Here is a 24193-nt window from a genome sequence, read left to right on the forward strand (position 1 = left end):
AGGGGGTCACGAAGAGTCGGACGCCACTGAACGACTAAACAACAACAATGTATGTATATATCTATATATAACAGTCAGGCACCAAACTGCCCTCATTCAAGATGGCCGCGGGCTCTTCCTTCCGCTCCAAACATGGAAGAACCGGCTGCCCTGACCCAACATGGCCTCTGCTCTTTCTCTCCTCCTGGGCCTCCGCGGGGGCTTCATTTCCGGGACGGCCCCCCTCGCGCGGCCATTGGTGGGGAGTTGGGCGCTCTGTGCGCAGCGATTGGTCGAGGGGGAGGAAGCACCCGGAAGTGGGCGTCTGGAGCCGGCTGCCTGCCTTTCCACGTGGGTTTGGGCGAGAGAGAAGAGAGGCAGCCATGGAGGAAGGAAGGGGCGCCGGAGACCCCAAGAAGGTGAGGGGGGAGCGGGATTGGGGTGGGACAGATGCCCCTTGGGGGCCCCTGCCCATTCTGGGACTCTGGAGCCTGGATTCCTGCCTTACTCCGGGTCAGCGCTATCTTTCCCCTTAATTCTTCATTAAATTCCCTAATACCAGTCATACCATATGCCTTATACCATTTCCTAAAACTCTATGATCATCCCTGCTGTGTTTTATTTGATGGAAATTGAGACTGGTTTCCTAGGTGAAGCTTTTTCCACATTCTAAACAGTCCCTTGCAGGAAATATTTCATGGAAAATTAGATTCACCAACTGAATGAAGCTCTTTCTACATTCCAAGCACTGATCTGGTTTCTGAGCTGCATGGAGCTTTTTCCAAACACTCCCCTGTATGAAGCATCTCATGGGAATTGTGGGAACCGGAGAGTCAAAAAGTCTGGCTCCTTCCAGGGATGGATTTAATTTGGCTCAGTCGTGGAATCTGCTCCATCTCCAAGCTCAGTCATTTCTTTGCTCAACCAAAAAAAGAGAGATGCAGAAAGGGAAACAGAAAATTAGACAGGATGTACCTCCACGTCCCTAAGATCTCTGAAGCCTACATGGAAGAAGGGCTGCAGAGGGGGGTCGGCTGGATGGCCTTTGGGGTTCCCTTCCAGTGCTTTAGCAGGTCATTCCTGCTAAGGTTGAGGGACAGAAAGTTGACATCTTTAAAGAAATCCCATCTAAATTGAGAGTCAAGAGAAGGGCAGCAATGACAGATGGATTAAGGGGAAAAGACAAGAGCGACTTTGAAAAAGAATGGGGACCATTTATATTATATTTGCAGAAACAGAGAAAGTCAATAGACTTGATGGCAGGATTTAAACAAACATTCACATTATTAGCATTAGAAAACGTTTAGAAGATAGTGAAATATTACGGTGAATTTCCTTTTATTTTTATGTTTTTAGGCTTGATGTTATGTTGTTAATAACTTTACCTGTTAGGAGTTACCAAAGTGGGTGGAAAGAGAAACAAACCAGAAGCAGAAGTTGGGGGGAGCCCTGGAGGGGAGGGAGGGAGGAATATATAGTGAATGTTAAGAAATTGAGGTGTATGTAATGAATGAAAAAGAAAAATGAATTTTTTTTAAAAAAAGAGGTGGGGCTGGATGGCCTTTGGGGAGCCCCTTCTGTGTCTCCAGGACTGGGACCTGGGTGCTTTTCTCTGCTCCAGGCCCTCTTCAAATCGCCCCCCCCCCCCATCTATTGATTTTGGCTGCCCCCCCCCCCAAGAAGGCATTCATTTGGAGCCCATCCTCTCCTCCGCCTCACGAAACGGATTCTGGGACACATAGTTTATCCTCTCTAGCCAGGTTGTCCTATGTCCTTTTAAATGTGTGTGTGTGTGTGTTTATTGTTTTGCTTTCTTCATGTCCTTCATACATGCATTTTGCGCCTTTTGTCCCGTATTTCTATGCTCTGAGCAGCCCCGCGGTCTTCGGAGGAAGGGCTGTATGCAGATTTAATGCATGAACAACAATTCTGCAGTTCCCAGCACCCTAAAACTAGAGTTCCCAGGGGTCTGGTGGGGGGTGAGCATGTGCTTTATTTTTTAACCTTTTTTATTGATTTTCCAATAAAAAACTTCCAATTAATATATCCAATCGTAATACTCCAATTAAAATAAAAAAACTAAAATAAAAAAAACCAAATTATAGTTCAAATTATGATTATTAATTTTTGGGAGCTCCCCACGGTCTGGATCTCTGAAGCATATCTCCACATCTCAGTCCTGACTCTCCTCGTCGTTTCCTTATTTTCCACCTCTCGATTTTGACGCTTTGTAATTCTCCGTCTCTGAGTCCACGATTCTCAGTCATGTCAAACACCATGTGCTTTCATCCGTCGAATACAGCTTTGGTAGTATAGATTTTTCCAACTGGCGTGTGCTTTCAATGCATTTAGAATTCCTTTGCAATGTTGTAGGTTCCGTCAGGCCAGCTTTGTGGTTTTACTTGGCCTTTTGCTACTTTCCTTGATTATCTGACCCCACATATGCAGACCTCCCTCGTTCTCTCCGCCGTCCCGAAGAAGAAGAAGGTCGTCAGGAGATACTGGGAGGGCGAAGCTGACCCAGAACAGAGTGGCGCTCGGGATGCCAAGAAGCAGCGGCAGGATGAGGCCTCCCCGGTGGGGAAGCCGGTGGGTCCTGGCAGGAAGAAGAAGACCATATCAGGGGTACGGTCCTTCTTTTTCTTTGCATTGCCAACATTTGTTATTTGTCTTATTCCTTTTTCGCTAATTTCACAGGTGTAATATATGAAACATTGCAAAGTAGAGGAAGAATAGAGATATTAGTTGTGAGATTTAAATGCAATAGTGAAAGTAAGAAATGTAAATTAAGTGAACAGATTGGAAAATTGTCAGTTTTTTTTAAAAAAATTATTGGAAATTTTATTCCTAACATAACATAACCCACCCCCCAGTACAGAAATACAATAAACATAACATACCACAGTACAAACAACCAAACAAAAGACTTCCTTTATCCTATATCTGGCCTCCTTATTTACTTCTTATAAGCTTCTTATAATTACGAATGATTATTTAGATTTTTCTCATTATAACTTCAATATCCACAAAGTCTCCTGCAGACATTAATTGAAACAAGTCCAGGTATGTATTTTAGGGCACCGTTTTGTGATGTGTTCTCTGCATTTCCCATATGCCTTTTGAAAATCTGGTCTAGTGTGATCTCTAATTTGAAAATTTTCAGATGTGATTGATGGATATAAAAAACCCCCCAGCTGTGTAAGATATAAAAGCATGTTTAATTATTGTTGAAAATGATATGTTAAAAAACATAATTTTATTAGTTTTTTAACATATCATTTCCAGAAATATATCATTTTCATATATATCATTTTCAACAATATGATATATGAGAATATCAGGGGCATGAAGGGAAGTAGGTCTGAATTCAGGAGGGGGGCGGCTAGATGGCCTTTGCTGGGTCCCTTCGGATTCAGGAAGTCTGAGGCTGAATCTTTTTTGGGGGGAGATACAACATGCCCATTGGGACATGGGTGGCGCTGTGGGTAAAAGCCTCAGTGCCTAGGGCTTGCCAATCGAAAGGTCGGCGGTTCGAATCCCTGCGGCGGGGTGCGCTCCCGTTGTTCGGTCCCAGCGCCTGCCAACCTAGCTGTTCGAAAGCACCCCTGGGTGCAAGTAGATAAACAGGGACCGCTTACTAGCGGGAAGGTAAACGGCGTTTCCGTGTGTGGCTCTGGCTCGCCAGAGCAGCGATGTCACGCTGGCCACGTGACCCAGAAGTGTCTCCGGACAGCGCTGGCCCCCGGCCTCTTAAGTGAGATGGGCGCACAACCCTAGAGTCTGTCAAGACTGGCCCGTACGGGCAGGGGTACCTTTACCTTTACAACATGCCCCCAATTCCACGTCTGCCTGGTTCGCTCTTTGGCGTTCCTTGCAATCCCTGCCTTGCAGGGGGTTGGACTAGATGGCCCCTGGGGGGCCCCTTCTGACGCTGCGATTCTGTGATTTCTTCCAGAAGGTGGACCCGTTTCCTGGCCCGGCCTCCGTCAGCCGCCAGCGAGTGCGCAAGTTCCAGCGAGGAGCCAGGGGCCAACTGGTGAGGCGCTTTGGCCTTCCTGGGGGGGCGGAGACGTTCTCCCGAGGCGTGGGGGGGGGGAGCTGCGGGCCACCGTCATCTTTGACCCCCCCCCCTTTTTCCCATGTCCCACAGGGGACGGCGTCCAACAAGCGCCTTAAGCGCCAGCTGGCCCGGCAGGAGGAGAAGGCCCAGGCAGCAGCCAAGCAGGCGGCCCGGATGGAGATGCTTCTCCTGGAGGATGCTGGGTAATGTAGTTTCTGCACCTGCATTTAAGAGGCTGCTGGGTGGTGGGTGAGCCTTGGTCCCGTAGCTGTCAGCTTTTCCCATTTCTTGCGAGGAATCCTGTTCGGAATAAGGGAGTTTCCCTTTAAAAAAGGGAAACGTTGACGGCTATGTTTGGTTCAGTGCAGGCAAATGGTGCCAAGAAATCTTCATTTACTTAAAAAAAAATTAAGATCTCCTTTATCGTTTTCAGTTTTACAACATTTATATAAATTACAGAATTTAAAACATATATAAAACATATCCGACTTCCCTTCCCGCTCCCCTTCCATGGCTCATTTCATTTTCCTTTATTGCTGCTTATTCTAATTAATCCTTATTTTTTCCCTCTTTCCTAATTTCCCCTTCTGGGTATAAATAAACTGCTCAATTTATTCCAATCCTGCTAACGTTTTTAAGTTGCTTACAGTAATTTTTCAAATATTCCACAATTTCCCCCAGTTCCTTTTTTTCCTTCCTGATCTCTTATCCTTCCAGTTAAACTTGTCTTTTCTGCACATTCCTTCAGTTTCTTTGTTGGTACTCCATCTTCCTTCTGTTTCTGATCACAAATCGTCCAAGTTGCAGTTGTTGTGTACAGGGATAAGATTTTCTGATCTTTGGGTACCGGTTACTCCTAAAAGAAAAGCTGCTGGGTTGTGTTTTTATTAAAATTAGAAGATTTATTCAACATTTTTTTCAGTTAATTATAAATCATTTCCCTGACGGCTTTGGCTGCATTACACTTCCACCACATATGATGAAAGGTACCCATTTCCAGCATGTATCTGATTCTGACTTGTACATCTTTGCTGGTTTGTTAGACGTTAAATGCCACCTATACATCTTTTTCATATAGTAGTAGTACAGTAGTAATAATTATTATTGTTATTTATGTATACCGCGCCCATTTGGCTGGGTTTCCCCAGCCACTCTGGGCGGCTTCCAACAGGATATTAAAAACACAATACAGTAAAACAAAAAACTTCCCTCAACAGGGCTGCCTTCAGATGTCTTCTAAAAGTCAGATAGTTGTTTATCTCTTTGACATCTGGTGGGAGGGCGTTCCACAGGGCGGGTGCCACTACTGAGAAGGCCCTCTGCCTGGTTCCCTGTAGCCTCACTTCTCTCAATGAGGGAACCGCCAGAAGGCCCTCGGCGCTGGATCTCAGTGGGCTGAGGAAAGTGGGGAAAAGCTCCAGAGCCTTCTGGGGGCAGAAGAGGAAGGAAGGACCCCGGACCCCCCCCTTCTCCCTCTCTCCCCTGAGAGTGAGTATGAAGGAAAATAATAAATGTAGGCCTCTGTGCAGAATAAACATACTGATAATAATATAATAATATATTATTTATACCCCGCCCATCTGGCTGGGCTTCCACAGCCACTCTGGGCGGCTTCCAACAATTTATTAAAATACAAAGATTCACCAAATATTAAAAGCTTCCCAAAACAGGGCTGCCTTCAGATGTCTTCTGAAAGTCATGTGGTTGTTTCTTTCCTTGATATCTAATGGGAGGGTGTTCCACAGGGCGGGTGCCACCACTGAGAAGGCCCTCTGCCTGGTTCCCTGTAACTTGGCTTCTCGCAATGAGGGGGCCGCCAGAAGGCCCTCGGAGATGGACCTCAGTGTCCGGGCTGAATGATGGGGGCGGAGAGGCTCCTTCAGGTATCCTGGACCGAGGCCGTTTAGGGCTTTCAAGGTCAGCACCAATGCTTTGAATATAGTTCTCTCTCTCCCCCCCCCTTTTTTTTAGAAGATTGAAAAAAGTTTATTGAATATATGGGGGGAAATTGTGTACACTTGAAAATGTTGGCAGCATAAAGATAAATTCAGCAGTGTAAGTAAGTTTTGATGGATGTAATAATGGAATACTGAATGGCTTAGTTTTTGTAAAATATGCAGGGATTTAAGGAACGCAAAATGAACCATGGAAAGAGAAGAAGGGAAGTCGTTGGTATTTTAAGGGTGTTTAAATAAGTATTCTAAATTGTAAAACAAAATTTAATTAGTAATAATAATGATACACTGATGTGGAAATCTGTGGGGCTGAACTTAAGGCTTTGAAAAACGAGAAACGCAGTGAAACTGAAATGGCTTGATTCACCCACCCCCTTTCCTTTCCTTTTTTAAAAAATATTTTTTATAAGGAATTTTAACAATTAACAATTTATCAAAAATACATCATCCTCATCCCCCTCCCCCATTTCCCCCTTCCGAATATAGTTCTTTTTTAGTTTATAACATGCCGCAAGTTTTAAATCCCTCTTCCACGGTCACTCCCATGCACGCTGTCAGGGCTGGCTCCGGGTCCCAGCTCACCAAGGACCAACGCTAGCCGATAGTACAGGATCAAAGTCTTTATTGAAGAATAGTCTCCATTTACAAGTCTCAGCGTCCCAGCTCTACGTCTGGACTTTAGACCGGCGAAGCTCTGTCTGAGTCTCCGCCCCCTGTGCACCAGTTTAAGACTCTAATCTTACTCCACCTCCTCCTTCTCTCTCTCTTCCTCTGGGTCTTACTACCCCCCGGGGTCTCATTCCTCCTGGACTCTTCTGACGCAGAGCTTGACCCCTCTGACTCCTCCCCCTCTCTTCGGCGGGCTTTAGGACCTGGCTCCCTACCCGGGCTGCCCACCTTGCCGCCCTCCTGTACATTTGAACTTGGCGCGCGCGCGCGTTTAACTTTCCGGATGACCGTTTCCTCGCTCCCTGACGAGGGTGTGGTCACTCCTGCCTCACGTTCTCCCTCTGCCTGCGCGCTCCCTGATCCCGATGCCTTGGACTCCTCCCCCCTACTGCACTCTGGGGGGGACGCTGGTCCGGATTTCCAGCTGCTACTCTCTGAGTCCCCTCTGTCCCCTTCTTCCCGAGGTGTCCCCCTGGGCACTCCCCTTGCCCTGACCATGGGGGCCCCTTTCTGTGAATCCTCCGAGTCACTGGAGAGACTCAGAGACCTCGGACTACTGTCGTCGCTGACATTTCCTTCAGACTCCTCCCCCTCGCTCTCCGTTTCCTCCCTCTCCTGTGACTCTGCTCCTGAACCCCTGACACACGCGTTTCAATATCCCTTGCCTAATTAACTTTCATTTCCTGAGGGGTCCGGCGTCATCGCTGCCTCTGACCATAGTGGGCTGTTGCCTCCAGGGTGCAACTCTGCCTCACTTTCTCCCTCTGCCCCACCAGGTTCCTGGAAGGAGATGAGGGGGAAGACACCTGTACCATCGCCCAGGCCGACATCGCGGAGGCCGTAGACCTGGCCGCCGGTGCAAAGGTAGGCGGGGAAGGGACAATGTGGGGGTCTTGAGGAAGGAGACCCCCTTCCTCAATGTGGGGACCTCCTCCCAGGGCCTGACCCCGGCTTGCTTTCCTCTCACCAGCATTTTGAGCTGCGGCTGAACCAGTTTGGCCCGTACCGGGTGGACTACACGCGCAACGGCAGGTGAGTGAGCAAGAGCTGTTTGGCGGTGGAACGGTCTCCCTCGGGAGCTGGTGGGCTCTCCTTCCTTGTATGATTAGCTGAGATTCCTGCCTTGAGGAATCCTCCTCTTCCTCCTTTGCAGGCATCTCCTCCTGGGGGGCCGAAGGGGCCACGTGGCGGCCCTCGACTGGCACACAAAGGCCTTGCTGTGCGAGATCAACGTCATGGAGTCCGTCGCAGACGTGGCGTGAGTCGCAAAAACGCGTGGGGGGGCCGTGCTGAGTTTTTTTGGGGGGGCGAGGAGGAATTTCACATCTATTATCAATCAATTGGGACGCGGGTGGCGTTGTGGGTTAAACCACAGAGCCTAGGACTTGCCGATCAGAAGGTCGGCGGTTCGAATCCCCGCAACGGGGTGAGCTCCCATTGCTCAGTCCCAGCTCCTGCCAACCTAGCAGTTCGAAAGCACAAAGTACAAGAAGATAAATAGGTACCACTCTGGCGGGAAGGTAAACGGCGTTTCCGTGCGCTGCTCTGGTTCACCAGAAGTGGCTTAGTCATGCTGGCCACATGACCCAGAAGCTGTATGCCAGCTCCCTCGGCCATTAAAGCGAGATGAGCGCTGCAACCCCAGAGTCGGCCACGACTGGACCTAATGCTCAGGGGTCCCTTTACCTTTACCTTTATCAGTTAATTAGATTTGTATACCGCCCTTTATCCGTAGATCTAAGAGGAGTTCCTTTTCTGTCCTCCCACCCCATTCCTCTCGTTTCTCTTCCCAAGCCGCTTCCTCCACGGTTCAGACGTTCTGCTGTTGGCAAGTACCAGCGACAGCCTTGCCAGGTATTCCTGGCACTCCTGTCTCTACATTGCAGGTGCAGGGCACGGGTTTCCCATCTTCCCGGTGAGGTTGTCGCTGCCTCCCCCCAGCTCAGAGGTGAAATTTCAAAAGAGTCGTACCTTGGAACTTGAACGCCCTGACTCCCAAACAAATCGGCTCCCGAACGATTGAAACCCGGAAGAGAGTGTTCTGGTTTTCAAATGTTCTTTAGGAACCCAAACGTCCGATGCGGCTTCTGATTGGCTGCAGGAGCTTCCTGCAGCCAATCAGAAACCGCCCCTTGGTTTCCGAACGTTTTGCAAGTCGGACGGACTTCTGGAACAGATTCTGTTCGACTTCCAAGGTATGACTGTGAATGTATAGTCTGCTTAGGGAAGCTGCCCCTGGCATGAAATTTCTTTATTATTATCATTATTACAGTTGTACCTCGTTATGTTTGCTTCAGGTTGCGCGTTTTCAGGTTGCGTCCCGCGGCGACCCGGAAGTACCAGAAAGGGTTACTTCCGGGTTTCGCCGCATGTGCAGAATGACGTCACGGGCATGTGAAGAAGCTGCGAATCGCGCATGCACCGACGTGTGTTGTGTTCTTTTCGGGTTGTGAGCGGGCCCCGTTCGCAACCAGAGGTCCCACTGTATTGTGGTTCATTACATTTGCATTCTGCCCTCCATCCAAAGATTGCAGGGCAGTTCGCAACTTAATTCGGGGCAGCCTTACCGCTTCTCACTGGCTCATAGCTCCTGCCCGTAACCGGGCTGCCTTTGCACCTGCCCCTCGTTCTTTCCGCTTCTGAGCTGCGACGCCTCCATTGCTAGATGACCCCCGGGTGCCCCTCCTGACTCAGCCCTTCTGTTCTCCCCCCTGACGCCGCCTTTCTCCCCAGGTGGCTCCACACGGAGACCATGTTTGCCGTGGCCCAGCGGAAGTGGCTCTACGTCTACGACAACCAGGGGGTGGAGCTCAACTGCCTCAAGCGCTTCCACGGGGTCCAGCGGATGCAATTCCTACCCTACCACTTCCTCCTGGCCACAGCGGTGAGGAAGGCCCATTGGGGCTGCCCTATTGGGGGGGGGCGGTTATCTTTCCCTCCTGAACCCCAACAATCCCCTCTCTCTGGACCCCTGAGAGCAAGAACCGTTCAGCAGTAGAAGCTGTTCAGCAGAGCTTAGGGGTGGGGACCATCTGCCAGGGACGCTTTCCCTGCGATTCCTGCCTTGGGGGGCAGGTTGGGCTAGATGACCCTTGGGTCTCCCTTCTCCCTGTACAAAGCTGTTGTTCTATGCATCTGACAGTGTCTTACAACCTGTGGTTTCCCCTTTCCCTCCTTTTGAGAGAACAGTCGTACCTTGGAAGTCGAACGGAATCGGTTCCGGAAGTCCATTTGACTTGCAAAGCGCGGCTTCTGATTGGCTGCAGGAGCTAATCGGAAGCCGCAGAAGCCACACCGGACGTTTGGCTTCTGAAAATGGTTCAAAAACTGGAAAATCTTCCCCCTATTCTTCCTAATGTCTCAACAAATGAAACCAATTTGTAAAAAGAAAAGTGTTACGTGGGAAAAAGTAGGAGAGAGAGACATTGCCCATACCTTTGTAAATCAAGAAAATATTTAATAAAAATACATTTAAAAAAACTTTAAAAAACCCTGGAACAATCACTTCCGGGTTAACAGCAGCAGCAACAACATGGTATTTATGCCCCGCCCATCTGACAGGGTTGCCCCGGCCCCTGCACAGCTTCCCACAGAGCTGACAAGGACAGCCGTCTATCAACTCATCTAATACGTAGGTGGTGCTCTTAATTCCTGCGTGCTCCTGTGTTTCGTAGAAATGCATCTCAAATATACATGTCTGGGCAAAACCCACGCCTGCAAGTAATCCGTTCTCAGCTTGCGGGAGTCACCACCCAGGGATTAAATATGTGGCAAGCATCTTTTGCAAGGTGTTGGAACACCTTGAGAGAAAAACAGGCGGCGGACTTCAGTCAGTGGCTGAGGTCCAGCTCCGAGGGCCTTCTGGCGGTCCCCTCCCTGCGAGAAGTGAGGTTGCAGGGCCTTCTCGGTTCGCCCTCCCATCAGATGTCAAGGAAATAAACAACTACCCGACTTTTAGAAGGCATCCCCACTTAGGGAAGTTTTTAATGTTTGATGTTTTATTGTGCTTTTAATATTCTGTTGGGAGCTGCCAAGAGTGGCTGGGTCTCCCAGATGAGCGGGGCATAAATACTATTATTGTTGTTGTTATTATTAATTTTACTGACAGGTTTGAGCATACACAGTTACAGGTATTTACACAATCTCCTGCTAGAGCCCTGACAGGGCTACTCCTTTAGACAGAGACTTGCCCCCTGGCTCGCACAGCAAAACACACAGCAACGTCCAGATCCTGGTTGCAGGTTCAAACTTAGCTCCAAGCACAGCCCAGCAGCAACCAGCAGAGATTTCATGTGGCAGAGAGACGTTCCTGGCCTGGCTCCTCTTCTGTTAGCCGGGACAATCCCATCCCAGCCGGATGCCAGTGGCAGATTCAGCAGTTAGCATGGAGATTTGGGCCAGGTGGAATCACCCAGCCATCTTGCACTCGCAACTTATCCAGGTGCAAGCAATCTAGATGCCCCGGCACCATGATTTCCCCCGGGCCAAGAATAAATCTTCTCCCGCAGTGCGGAGAGGCGTGGACCCCGGCTGAGAGGGCCTCCACGGTAGCCGGACAGACAGTTTTGCAGAGTTAGCAAAGCTGTCTCCGTGGCGCAGTGTCCGGGGCAAGGCGAGGATTCTTCCGCCTAACCCTCCTTTTGTGGGTTTGGCTGCGGCTGTGGGTCGGGCTGGCCAGTCTTGGGGGAGGGAAGGTCAGGACCCTCTCCTAAATAAGAACTGGCCCCCCACCCGACTTGATCTAGCACCTGGTCTCTGCTGGGTGGGTGGGTGCCTTTGCCCACAGAAAAGAGAACCCCCCCTGGATGCGAAGGTCTGTTTATTGCAAAGCTCTCTCCTCTGTTTTTGTGTGCCCCCCCCCCTCCCAGAGCGAGACGGGCTTCCTGCAGTACCTGGATATCTCTGTGGGGACGGAGGTGGCCACCATCTGCACCAAGGGGGGTCGGCTGGGGGTCATGGCGCAGAACCCCTCCAACGCCATCGTCCACCTGGGACACAGCAACGGTGAGACTCCCACTGCGGCGGGTTGGGCCCCACGGCCTCTGGGGGTCCCTTCCAAGCTGAGCGTTCTGGGATCCTGTAAGCAGGACTTGTGGGGCAGGAGGGAGGTGGGGGGGCTGGTTGTAGCTGGTGTTTAGCCACGGACGGAAAAGGAGGAAGCCGACGGCAGGCAGGAGTAGCCCTCCCTCCCTTCCCAGTTTGATCTTTTCTCCCCCCCCCCAAAAAAAAATATAGGCACGGTGACCCTCTGGAGCCCCAACGTCAAGGAGCCCCTCGTTCGGATGCTGTGCCACCGGGGGGCCGTGAGGGCGTTGGCAGTCGACGGCTCTGGCACGTGAGTGAAGCGATTGTTTTAATTTGCAAAATGTGAGTCCTGCTTTCTGTCTGGGGCGGTTTGTGCACCTTCTGTCTCCCCTTGGCTGCCAGAAACCATCGTCGTGTGACGGCGGCCACAATCCTGTGTTACCGAAGAATCGAGGTGCGAGGCTGCTCAGTCCCTGCGGAATAAAGGAAGGAGTCCAGCCACCCACCGGAGCAAATAGCTGTAGACCAAAGTTGATTGCGCAAGAGGTTCAAAGAGGAATTTTGAACCCCGAGGATGGGGGGACAAGGGCTTTTTAAAGTTGTTGCGTATAAAAGCAATTTAACATCTTGCCTATTAATATCCTCACCTGTAATACCAAGTAAAAAATGCTTCTGGTTTTTTAAAAAATGTATATTTCAACATCTTTTCCATCTCATTATATATGATTTCCCAGAAGTTTTTTACTTTCTTACATTACCACCACATATGGTGAAATGTTCCTTCTAGGCCAACTCTGATCTTAAACCTCCGCTGCGTTGTGGGACCTTTTTGGGAGAAGGAAAGGCTCGGGAGAAAACCCCACACAATTCCAGAGTGGGATCCCTAAGGCGGTTGGTTGGTTGGTCTCCTTCTGCCAACTCCTGCTGCCACGAGGGGGGGGGGGTCCTTGTCATAACGGTGCCCTTTGAAATCTCTCAGCGGGATCGGGGTTACGGCTTTGGCTCGTTTCTGCTTCGTTCGGCATTGCTGTGTTTTGCGAACTGCCCTGCGAGTGCAAATTCAACGATAACAGCAAATAGTAAATGGCGGGAGTTGTGTGCAAATGCAATAAATCGCGATAGCAAAAAAATCGTCGGCAGCCGAAGGAGAAATCGAAAACTGGCCGAAACACACGGCAAAGTTGAGGCAGGCTGGGCTGTGCGAGAACGCCGCTTGCGGGTGCCGGATTCAAGAGGCAGGGAGTTCCCAAGCGTCAGTGGTGGCACGCCGAAAGGATTCATTTCTATTCCCCACCCCTTTTTTAAGTCATAAATAACGAAGAATAAAAATGTGCACCCCACCCCGGAGACCATTCCGTTGTAACTATCCAACCGCCCAGAATATCAGCACCTCTTGCGATGGTTTGACCCCTTTATTCCCCCTAAGTTTGGGAACAAAACAGCCTTCAGCTGCCAGCAGAAGAAGAACAAGGCAGGAGCCAGTCTGGGCTCCCCAGGCAGGGAGTTTCAAAGTTGCTTGGGAGGAGCCACCACCAAGAAGGCCCTGTCCTGCCCAAGTCTTCCTGGGAGGGTGGTGGGACCTCGTGTGATGGTTTGACCCCTTTTCCGTTTTAACAGTACGAATTCTGCAAACACTTTCTGTATCTCCTCCTCAGAACCATCCCTCCTGCGTGTTCCCCGCCTTACCTTAATGGCACATGTTGATCTATCATTCTTAGCTATATCCTGCACCTCTCTATGCCATTCTTCCATTTTATATTCCGCTTGCCCCTTCCACTTCCTGGCTATAATAATTCGTGCAGCTGTCAGTAATTTTACAAGCAAGTCCTTGCTAGCCTGTGAACCTTCCACCCCCTCGTAAATTGATAATAATGCTACCTCTGGACTTTTGGTCAGCTTTAACCCAGCAATTTCTGTTATCTCCCTTTGCTAATAATTTTCTTTTATTCTTATGGAGGTTTTCAACGTATGTTTCTCCCACATTTTCCCCCAGGTTTTTTGGAATATTTTTTATTAGGAATTTCAACATAACAATTTATCAAAAACACACCATCCTCATTCCCCCCCCCCCCCATTTTGCCCTCCCAGACGTCCCTCAGCTCCTCTCTCTGGTTTTTCAGCACAGGTTATTCTCTGCATATTATAAAATAGTAAAGATCCTTAATTTATCTAACTATATGTTAGAAATAATAAATTTGTGTATGTTTATTCAAAACCTGCCAAGGAGTCCAGTTCATTTTGTTGTCTCTTTAAGTACTTTGTAAAAGGTTCCCATTCTTCTTTAAAGTCACAGTTGTCCTTATCACGTAATTTGTATTTCAGTTTCGCCAATTACTCTTAGTCCATCAGTTTCTCTTGCCATAGTTCTTTAGTTGGGGTTTCTTCATTCTTCCATCCTTGCGCTATTAAGATTCTTGCCGCCGTTGTCGCATACGTAAAGATATTCTTAAATTTCCTTGGCAGGTCTTTCCCTAAAATCCCTAACAATCCATACATTATTTTCATGTAGTTTTCTTTCAGCAAAGAGCAATCTGTAAATTTTAAATCAGTTTTCCACAATCTTTCCCAGTCTTCAAACATTATATTGTGACCTATATCCTGTGTCCATTTAATCATAACTGATTTCCCCTCTTCATCTTTTGTTTCCCATTGTAGCAGAATACTATATGCACCTTTCAGCAACTTCACTTTCCCTTCTACAACTTCCTACATTTCCCCCCAGCCTTGCCTTATTACCGTATTTTTCGCTCTATAGGACGCACTTTTCCCCCTCCAAAAATGAAGGGGAATGTGTGTGCGTCATTTGGAGCGAATGGAGGCTCCTTGGCTTCAGCGATAGCAACCCGAAGCCTTTGAAGGGCAGAGGGAGCGCTCCCTCCGCGCTCCGGAGGCTACGCCTTGCTTTCGCTGAAGCCTGGAGAGCGAGAGGCGTTGGTGCGCAGCGACCCCTCTCGCTCTCCAGGCTTCAGGGATAGCCGCCTGAAGCCTTTGGAGCACAGCGCAGCGCTCCGTCTTACTGTTCTAGCTTGGGGATGCCGGGGCTTTATGGGGAAACGCTTGTAAGCAGCTCTTGCTCTGCTAGATTTACAATGTGCAGCAAGGATGGGGACTGCCCCTTCCGCCCCTCCCCCAGCTTCTTGTGCCGGTAATTCCCGGCATTTCCTCCTTTTGCGCTGGTTCCACGGGGCAAGGCAGCTGCAATGATTTGATTCAGAATATTTTTTACTTGTTTTCCTCCTCTAAGAACTAGGTGCGTCCTGTGCTCGGGTGCGTCCTATAGAGCGAAAAATGTGGTAGTTGTTCCATTGTCTCCTTTTCCCACACCTCTTTCAATTAATCTTCTTTCCAGTGCAGAAGAGGTGACACGTAGCGCCTATGAGAACGACAGCTCTACCAACCCCTGGATTTTAGGGGGGCTGGACTAGATGACCCCTGGGGTTCCCTTCCTGACCCACAACTCTCTGCTTCCTCTCCCCGCAGCTACATGGCCACCTCTGGGCTGGACCGGAAGCTCCACATCTACGACCTGCGCACCTACCGCCGCCTCCACTCCCTCCTGCTGCCCACCGGCGCTGGGCAGCTAGATTTCAGCCAGCGGGGGCTCCTGGGGGCCGCATGCCAGGAGATCATCCAGGTAACTGGGGGCAGGCGGGGGGGCTTTGCGGCTCCATCTCCCTCAAGTCCTAAAGCCTGAGGGGTTTAATTGAATTTTTTCACTTTCCCTGTTTAATGTCAGCCCCCTGCCCCACATCCGGCACCGGGTTCTAATTCAGGCAAGGCGGAGACAGCTTGTCGCTTTGGAGCATAACCTGGCAGGCTCTTCCTATGTCCTTATGGACAAGTCTAGAGGCAGTCTACCTTGATTCCTCTGTCCCTGGGGGCATTTGACTCCTATGCAGACAAGATGGGCCCAATTTATTTTTGTGTTCCTTAGCACAACCAGAATCCGCTTGGCGAGGCAGTAGTGTGCAGAAGTAATTAGCGTATTTTTCGCTCCATAGGGCACACCGGCCCATAGGACGCACCAAGTTTTTTGGGGGGGAAATAAAGAAAAAAAATTTATTTCCCCCCCAGGCGCTTGTGGGGCCAGCAGCGGGGAGAAGCGCTCTTCTCCCCGCCGCCTGAATGCAGACCAGGTCCGGGAACAGCGGGAAGACGCGCTGCGCCTCCCCGCTGTCCCTGGAGCTTAAGGGGCTGGCAGCGGGGAGAAGCACGCGTCTCCCTGCCGTCAGCCTCCAAACCACATCGGGAGACAGCGGGATGGCGGCGTTCCGCCTCCCCGCTGTCCCCCTACCTTGTGGGGCTGGCGCTGGGGTTCTCCTGAAGTCTGGAGAGCGAGAGGGGTCGGTGCGCACCAACCCCTCTCACTCTCCAGGCTTCAGCGAAAGCCTGCATTCGCTCCATAGGACGCACACACATTTCCCCTTCATTTTTGGAGGGGAAAAAGTGCGTCCTATGGAGCGAAAAATACGGTATGTTTTTTAAGGGGGGGGCATTGTGGGGTTTTGTGGTGTATTTTGTCTTTGTATTTTGTGATTTTATGTTGTAACTGCCCTGAGACTCACAGGTATAGGGCGGCATACAAGTTTAAATCATCATCAAAGTATCCTAAGCAATCATCAGGGTTGGAGCAAGTGGCAGGATCCTGCCCTGAGCGGGGTGGGATGGATGACCCTCCGGTGTCCCCTTCTCGTGCTGTCATTCAGCTGAGTTCTGCACTTTTGCAAACGCTTTGAGAAAGGGCTTTTTTTGGATCGGATGGAGGTAAAGCCAGAATCTCAAAAGTCACAGCCTGCTGAATGGATCAGGCCCACAGTGGCCAGCCAGATGCCCCCAAATCAGGATTCGAACTCGAGATCAGGACTACCCTGGTCAGCAGCCATCAACAGGCTTCTGCACGGATCTGTCCAATCAAAACCATCCGAGTTGGTGTTTCTCTCTCTCTGCCTCTAGTGGGAGGGAGTTCCACAGTTTAACTGCGTAGAGAACTTCCTCTTAACCTGTCCCGAATCTCCCGACATTCAGCTTCCTGGGAGGGGCACGAGTTCGAGTGCTGTGCCAGAATATGGGGGGAATTGATCTCTCTGCTTTTCTCCTTGCCTGGTGCAATTGTACAAGCTTCTATCACATCATCTCTCGCCCCGACTGGAAAGCTGCCGCCGTTCTTTGCAGGGGCGCCACTCCATCCCCACAGAGCCCGGGAGTCCGCAGCCCTCCGAAATCTGTCTTTCTCTCCCTTCCCAGGTGTACAAGGACATTGTCTCCTGCCCGCCCACGAAACCTTACCTGTGCCACTCCCTTCCGCGCCCAGCTCACGCCCTGCGCTTCTGCCCCTTTGAGGATGTGCTGGGCGTGGGCCACGGAGAAGGCTTTGCCAGCCTCCTGGTGCCAGGTAAGGGGGTGGGGTAAAAGGCTAGATTCAATGCTTTCCCATCAAACGTGTTGGGTAACAGACTCTCCAACGGACAGATCTCACTCCTCTGTGACTGCAAAAGTGGATCTATAGAATCGCTATATCATATAATCTTCTGTTGTCCATTACATTCGGCCTCACGGTCCAAGTTTCTGGCCCCATATTTATCGAGAATTGCCGACGGACCTCAGGAAGCCCAAATAATATACTTATTAAACGACGAAGATACAAGTAGATCCCTTGCTGTCGCTAGATACCTGATTAATGTTTTATTTCAAAAGAGGAGAAATGGATCACTGTATGACTCTGACAGCTTAGCTAAACTTAAGAACCATCAATAAGTGCCAGAACTAAGACGCATACCCCCAAAATCTGATGGATTTGAATTGCGGTTTACATAGAGGGAGCTTATTGTGTACAGTGTTTACTTAACTGAAGTAAAATTGGTTTTATATGGGTGTTTTCACTTGGAACTGTTTAAATTGTACTGTTTATGGATAAATTTTGATGTATTGTTTTCGATATGGGCCAATGGCCGCAAAATTAAATTAAAGAACTAAGGGGGTGGGGGGGACGGGGGTGTTGGGATACTGCCGGGGGCATCAGGCAGGCCCCAGCGACTATCACGCTCTATCAGCAGAGTGAATAAATCTTTGCACAGCCTGTTCCCTTTTAAGGTGGAATGGAACTATATCCTAACGGGGGACCGCGAGGGTCATCCAGCCCAACCCCCTTGCAGTGTGTCGTGATTAGCCCAAGGGGAAGGGTGGAGCAGTTGGGCTGGGTCTGCCCCACTGCCTTGGAGGGGGTTTTGAGTCTCCCCCCAATGGCTTTTCCTCCTGGCTCACCCCCTCTTTTCTCACGCTGCAGGAGCCGGGGAGCCCAACTTTGATGCCCTGGAGAGCAACCCTTTCCGTAGCCGCAAGCAGCGCCAGGAGTGGGAGATCAAGGCTCTCCTGGAGAAGGTACCCCAGGAGGATCGGGGCCCTGGCCGTCTTCTCTTCCTGCCGCGACTCACAGAGACTGCCTCCGAACTTTGAGGCTCCGTTTCCCCGACCGTTTTGCAGCTGCTAGCTCCGCCCCCTGTGTGACTCACTCTCTCTCATTCGCTCCCTCCAACAGATCCCGCACGAGCTGATCTCGCTGGATCCCGGCCAGCTGGGCACCGTGGACAGGGTCTCCCTGGAGCAGCGGCAGAAGGAGCGGGTCGAAAGACTGGTGGGTCTTCCGGGGCGAGGGGGGATTTGGGGTGGGGGGTCTGTCCTGGGGGAACCTGATAGGGGGAGGACACGCTGGTAATTGGGGGGGGGGGAGGCTGGCCAAAAATGTGGTGGCTTTGAGACCCCTTTTCAGAAAATTATACACATATATATGTATGTGTGTGTGTGTGTTTGTTACGAAACTACACGCGTAAATCATAAAATACGATGTAACCAGCCGCAAAAAGGGATACTAGTGGGGTAAAATACTAAACCTATTTTTATGTTTAAATACCGTAGATTCTGGCGTATTAGGGTATACGACGAACCCCCCAAATTGGCAGGGTCGTCTTATACGCTTTGGCAGCCGTGGGCGGCGGGCTCCGCGCCGGAAAGAAGCCGCCCAGCAAAGCCGGTTTAGCATTGCTGGGCAGCTTCCTCCCGGCGTGGAGCGGAGCCCGCTGCCCATTGCAGCCCTACCCAGCGTATAAGACGACCCCCGACTTTTTAACCTCTTTTCCGGGGTTAGAACGTTGTCTTACACACCGGAATCTACGGTAGGCGCATTTTACAGCACAGCGGTATCTCGGTTCCCGAACGTCTCCGTTTAATAACGGATACAGCGGTACCGTGTTTTCTGAACGCCTTGGTACTCAAACACTGTGACCCCGTGAGTGTTCCAGTTTGTGAACTTTTTTTGGAAGTTAGAACGTGCTCCGATTTGAGTCTTACGTTGAGGTCTGTCTGTTTTTGCTATTTATTTTGCGTTTCTGCAGCTCATTTTTGTGACTTTGTGGAACCCAGTTCAGCTACTGATAGATTGTGTGGCTGCAGTACATTGTTATCTTGCTTTCATTTTTTTGATCAATGGCCTCATTAGATAAAATTCATGTTGAATTGCTGTTTTTGGGGTTGTTTTTAAAAGTCTGGGACGGATTAATCCGTTTTGCATTCCTTTCTACGGGAAAGCAGGCCTTGGTTTTGGAAACCTTTGGTTTTGGAATGGTTTTGGAACGGACTTCCGGGACAGAATAAAGTTTGAGAACCGAGGTACCACTGTATTTCTGACTTTCTCCAGGGCTACGACCCCCAAGCCAAGGTCAAGTTCTGCCCCCGGAAGCGGACGAAAGGCCACGACTCGGCCGTGGGGAGACTCCGGCGCCGGAAGAAGGTGGCCGCAGAGGAGCAGCGCGTAAGTGCATTTCTCCCAGAATCCCCTCTGGTTCCCTTTCCCAGAATCCCCTCTGCCTCCTTCGCCCGTGACCCCCGTCTCTCCCCCATTTCTTCCCCTTTCTGCACAGGCTGCCATTCGGAAAAGTATCTCGCAGCGCCAAAAGGCACAGCAGCTGCCTTGTCCGCAGGCCCCCCAAGGTCAGAGGTCGGCCTTGGACCGCTTCCAGAAGTAGAAACGGGGCAGGGGGCTGCCTGGCCGGAAGAGAAGAAGCAACCCCCCATGGGGTGGAAAGGACCCTCTCGGCCCCCCGCCCAGCGGCAGGACCTGCTGGCGTTCCCTCTGCGAGGAAGAGAGGGGGGCTGTGTGGGGTCGAAACCCTCCCCAAAGCCCCTCTGGTTCTTCCCAGATGGCCTGCGAAGGACCTGTGCTCTTTTTTGTGTAAAATAAAATATAAAGCCCTTCCTGGGAAAGTCTCTTTAATAAATAATAATAAATAACAACATTTTATTTCTATCCCGCCCTCCCCAGCCGAAGCCGGGCTCAGAGCGGCTAACAACAGTAAAGTAATACGGCATTCTAAAATCATTTTTTTATGAAATCAGTCCAAATCAAATTAATGGCAACCATTGGGCTAGAGTTTGTTCCACGCTCGGAAGGGTCTCCTTGCGAGTAGAGCGTCCTCAAAGCCCAGAAAGGAACTCGATTCGTGGAAGAGCAGCAACCCAGGGGTACAAATAATAAAAGTATTTATTGCTATTACTGTTATTGGCCGCAACGGCTATGCTGTGCTTCTGCGGTTGGAGGCGGTGAATGCCACCGGATGAGTCCACTTTGCTGGGAAGGACGTTGGGGCAGGGGGCTGGGTGAGATGATGCTCTATTATTATTATTATTATTATTATTATTATTATTATTATTATTATTAGGGCTTCCCATAATATGCACTTCTCTCCGATGTTGGACTGGATGGGTCCCCATTGGCCTGATCCTGCAGGCACTTTCCCTAGGGAACTCCCTCCCACTAGAGGCAGCAAAGGCCGGCTTTCGAAGACAAGTGGGCGAATAGTAAGTCTGTCCGTGGCTCTGCTCAGCCTCCCCTGTCTCTGCTGAGAAGGAATGGCCCTCCTCTGACGGAGCCCAGAGAAACGGGCGGCCGGTCACTGAAGACGAGCGGCTGGGGCTGGTGGGCCAAGAATTGTGACCTGGCGGTGCAAGAGGTGCCTTCATGCCCACATCCAAGCCCCACCCTGACCCCCACCATGAAGGTGACACCCACAGCCCAGGCTGCCCCCCCCCCATGCGTTTCGGATATCGCTTCCAAATCCATGATGACTAGTAACATGGCCGTTTTTTGAAACCGAAAAGCGTCCAGGGAAAGCGGCGGAAAAGAGCCTTGGCTAAGATTCCTGTGCTGCAGTGGTGTGGCTGGATGACCCTTGGGGGTCCCACCCCATTGTCCTGTTCTGTCATTACACCTCTGCCCCACAACCGAAGTCGTCTGCTTGCCGCACCTGCAAGCAGAAGGAAGGGCTGGGCGTGTCCTTGGAGAACTGCTGGTGACTTTGTGCGTTGCTTAATGAACCAGTTGCCACATCACGTCAGTCGGGGCTAGATTACCCCTGGGGGTCCCACCTCTGACGCTGCAGAACCAGTTGCCAGTTGAGCAATATGAGCTTGGCTGGCGCTGCTCCCGGTTGCTGAGGCTTCTCTGGCCGAGTCCCAAGGGTGCAATTTCCTCCGGTTTCGTCTTCGTCACGCTGCCAGCCACGCCAGGGCTTTGCAGCGGGCGAGCCCCAGGGCCCTCTGCCAGGCGCTGCATGCCCCCTCATGGGTGCCCACCTCCTCCCAAACAGCCACCATCTCGGCCGGCGCCACGCCATGGACGCTGAACAATACCTCCCTGTAGCAGCAGGCGTCCGGCGGGAAGTGCTCCGCGCCAGCCATGTGGGGCAGGTGCAGGGGGGCCAGGCCGGCCTGGCGGGCGCACAGCCCCACAAAGACGTCCTCCAGGGGCACCAGGGGGACATGGCGCGCCGCCCCCAGCAGGGCTGGCACGGCTTCCCCGGAGAGAACGTAGGCGGTGCCACTGCAGTAGGGGGGGAAGGTGTCAGCCGGGTAGAGCGCGACCGGGAGGTAGTGCCGACTCCGAGGGTCGCGGTTGGGGTGCACCCACCAGTGGATGCGGCCCAGGTAGGGTGGCGGGGGGCTGGGCAGGGCGGCCAGGTGCCGCGCCAGTGCCGGCAGGTTGAGGAAGACGTCGTCGTCGGCCTTGACCACGAAGGAGGCTCCCGGGCAGCAGGTGGCTGCCCATCCGAGGAGTGCCAGGGTCTTGAGGGTCAGGTTGGCGTAGGTGTCCAGGAAGCGCCCCTGGAGGAGGTCTCCGTGCTGCGCCGCCTCCCGCTCCAGGGCGGCCTGCTGGGAGGGCTCCGAGGGCACCCCCAGGGCGAAGAGGGTCCTCGCGGGGCGCCCGCCGGCCCACAGCACCCCGCCCCAGGTGTCCCGCACGGCCTGGCGCCGGGCGGCGTGGTTGGGCGCACTGGCCACCAGGACCAGCAGGAAGGGCGTGCGGAGGGCGCAGGGGTCGCCCGCGGGCGCCAGCAGGAAGGCCTCGGCGGAGGGCAGGAGGGGGGCGCAGCTGGAGGCGGAGGAGGAGAAAGGGCGCCCCCTGCCGGAGGGCAGCAGGTAGGGCAGCGAGCGCGACAGCAGCGCCTCGTGCGCCCCGCCGGCCAGGAAGAGGACCCCCAGCGAAAGGGCCGAGGCCCCGCAGAGGAGCAGCAGCAGCAGGAGGAGGCGGCGGCGGGGGGGCAGCGCCATGCTGCCGGGGGGGGGGCGGAGACCCTGCAAGAGAGAAGAAGGGGAGAGGTGGAAGAAGTTGCATCCTGCGACCCGCCCCGCCCCGGTGTATTTGGGCCGCTCTCGGCTTGCAACCTCACAGCACCGCCCCCCCCCAACACACTTTATGCTGCCCACCCCCGCAGGGAGACGAATGTCTCCGCGCATTGCCGCACCCGCCTCGCTTGCAAGCTCAACATTTGGGCCCCTGCCATCTGGCAAGCTCATCATGCCACCCCCCCCCGCATGCATGCAAAAAGACCTCCCTGCCCTCCAGATGCCCGCGTTGCGGGGGGGGGGGCGTTATGGAGCGACGCCATTGCCGGGGGGGGGGGGCAAGACGCGCACAGAGAGAGAAACAGGTTGACGCGACCGATGCGTCCCCCCTTTGACCCATTCCGCCCTGTCCCGCCCCCCCCATCTTGCAACCTGAGCCCCCCCCTCCCCGCAGCCCATCTCCGCAAAGAGCACCCCCCCCGCAAGAGCAGGGAGGGGCGCGCCAGGCCGAGAGGATGGAGAGATGCGGAGATGGAGGAGGGCGAGGCCGCTTCGGCAGGGAGGATGAAAAGGGGGGGGGAGAGGAATAAATACAAGGGGGGGTCTCCGCCTGCCTCCCCCCCTCCCGCCTTGCAGCTCTGCTCCACCAGCCACCTCTCCCCCCGCCCAAAAACTGCGGCTACAAGGGACCCAGGCGTCCGGCCGCCAGAATGGGATGCTGGAGGCTGCGTGGTGGCTGTTTTTTTGCCCCCCCCCCACTCAAAATCCCCCACAGCTGCTTGGAGCCCCCCCCCCGCCCCGCTTTGTGGGCCCGATCCCCACCCCGTGGGCCCGATCCTCACCTTTCCCTACTCGGCAAGGAGACGTCCCTTCGGCGCCCAGCAGAACAGCTGCTGCCTCGCGGTGCAGCCGCCTCCGCCGCCGCCCTCGGTGAAGGCGAATCCGGCCCTCGCTGGCCTGCCAGGCGCTCCGATTGGAGGGCAGCCTCTGCCAAAGGCGTCGTGGACTTTGAATGAGCCCCAACTCGGGACGAGAGAGAGACACGTGTCAAGAGGAAGGCGCGCTTGGGAACCCTCCGCGCGTTCAGCGCTCGCCCCAGATGTCCCCAGTGGAAGGACGTGGGGATCCAGACTTGACCTTCCCAGTCACTCGCTGGTACGATCCTGTTCAGGGAAGGCAATCTTACTCACCTGGGAGTGACAGTCCGGGAGCAGCGGCTCCCTCCGCCCCGCCCTCGCCCGCAATGGGGCAACCGCGCCTCCCTCTGCCCTCCTCTTGTCCTAAACTCATCTCTGCCCTGGCTGGTGCGCCCTCGCCCGCGTCCCCGAGGAGACCCTGCGCCCAACTGGCAGCCGCAGCCGCAGCCCTGGCCAGCCTCTTGGGGCTCGGGAGCCCCCCGATTTCGAGTCATAGTGTTGTAGAAATTGACACACAAACGACGTGATAAGGACAGCTGTGACTTTAAAGAAGAATGGGAACCTTCTGCAAAGTACTTAAGCAAAATGAACTGGACTCCTTGGCAGGTTTGGAATACAGAAACTTTTTATTGGTGATATAAACACAGATAAATTGAGGATCTTTGCACTTTTACAATATGCAGAGAATAACAGGTGCTGAAAGCCAGAGAGAGGAGCTGAGGGAAATCTGGCGGTGGGGATTTTCTTTTGGGGGGGGGGGGAATGGGGAGGGGGGGAAATGAATGAGGATGATGTATTTTTGATAAATTGTTATGTTGAAACTCTTAATAATTTTTTTTTTCAAAAAAACAACAACGTAGTGTTATAGAACCAAAGAGGTGTTAGGATTTTTATCTCACCAGCTGCTCAGCAAGTAGCACTATGGTTGTTTATATGATGTGAGTGTCCTGAGAGCGTGAGACAGGAAGTCTCAG

At 52.3% G+C, this 24193-nt stretch overlaps 4 protein-coding genes across 10 annotated transcripts in view; 3 read left to right on the top strand and 1 right to left on the bottom strand.

The window, feature by feature from the left end:
* Positions 1 to 24193, top strand: part of LOC310670133 (uncharacterized protein) — a 140995-nt gene that overhangs the window by 82508 nt on the left and 34294 nt on the right. The gene's annotated exons all lie outside the window — the stretch shown is intronic.
* The window catches only part of LOC310670420 (uncharacterized protein), a gene marked incomplete at its 3' end in the record, with an annotated part of 164634 nt that overhangs the window by 48800 nt on the left and 91641 nt on the right, over positions 1 to 24193 (top strand). The window lies entirely within an intron of this gene.
* On the top strand, positions 289 to 19935 carry WDR46 (WD repeat domain 46). Of its 3 annotated transcripts, XM_083425621.1 has the most exons (17): positions 358 to 398; positions 1854 to 1958; positions 2458 to 2604; positions 3935 to 4015; positions 4130 to 4242; positions 7440 to 7527; positions 7634 to 7695; positions 7817 to 7921; positions 9397 to 9547; positions 11532 to 11667; positions 11899 to 11998; positions 15169 to 15322; positions 16933 to 17080; positions 17972 to 18066; positions 18224 to 18319; positions 19379 to 19492; positions 19602 to 19935. In XM_083425621.1, the coding sequence occupies exons 2-17, from the start codon at positions 1896 to 1898 to the stop codon at positions 19704 to 19706; spliced, it is 1758 nt and encodes a 585-aa protein (XP_083281747.1). In that variant the 5' UTR covers positions 358 to 398; positions 1854 to 1895; the 3' UTR covers positions 19707 to 19935. The 3 variants fall into 3 exon arrangements, with proteins under 3 accessions (XP_083281749.1, XP_083281747.1, XP_083281748.1); XM_083425623.1 differs by lacking the exon at positions 1854 to 1958 and having other exon boundaries at positions 289 to 398; XM_083425622.1 differs by lacking the exons at positions 358 to 398; positions 1854 to 1958 and adding an exon at positions 2084 to 2286.
* B3GALT4 (beta-1,3-galactosyltransferase 4) lies at positions 20868 to 22393 on the bottom strand. The gene has a single exon (XM_083424510.1). The coding sequence runs from the start codon at positions 22285 to 22287 to the stop codon at positions 21226 to 21228; it is 1062 nt and encodes a 353-aa protein (XP_083280636.1). The 5' UTR covers positions 22288 to 22393; the 3' UTR covers positions 20868 to 21225.

Source organism: Podarcis tiliguerta (genome assembly GCF_965153285.1).
Source record: "Podarcis tiliguerta genome assembly, chromosome: 2".
In the NCBI taxonomy this organism is placed as follows: Eukaryota; Metazoa; Chordata; class Lepidosauria; order Squamata; family Lacertidae; genus Podarcis; species Podarcis tiliguerta.

What these genes read in the sequence shown, in the direction of transcription:
- WDR46 (XM_083425621.1), top strand. Translation starts at nt 1,896, where the DNA reads ATGAACAACAATTCTGCAGTTCCCAGCACCCTAAAACTAGAGTTCCCA. An exon ending in GAGGAGCCAGGGGCCAACTG is followed by an intron (nt 4,016 to 4,129) that starts GTGAGGCGCTTT and finishes CATGTCCCACAG; the next exon opens with GGGACGGCGTCCAACAAGCG. An exon ending in TCAAGGCTCTCCTGGAGAAG is followed by an intron (nt 18,067 to 18,223) that starts GTACCCCAGGAG and finishes TCCCTCCAACAG; the next exon opens with ATCCCGCACGAGCTGATCTC.
- B3GALT4 (XM_083424510.1), bottom strand. Translation starts at nt 22,287, where the DNA reads ATGGCGCTGCCCCCCCGCCGCCGCCTCCTCCTGCTGCTGCTGCTCCTC.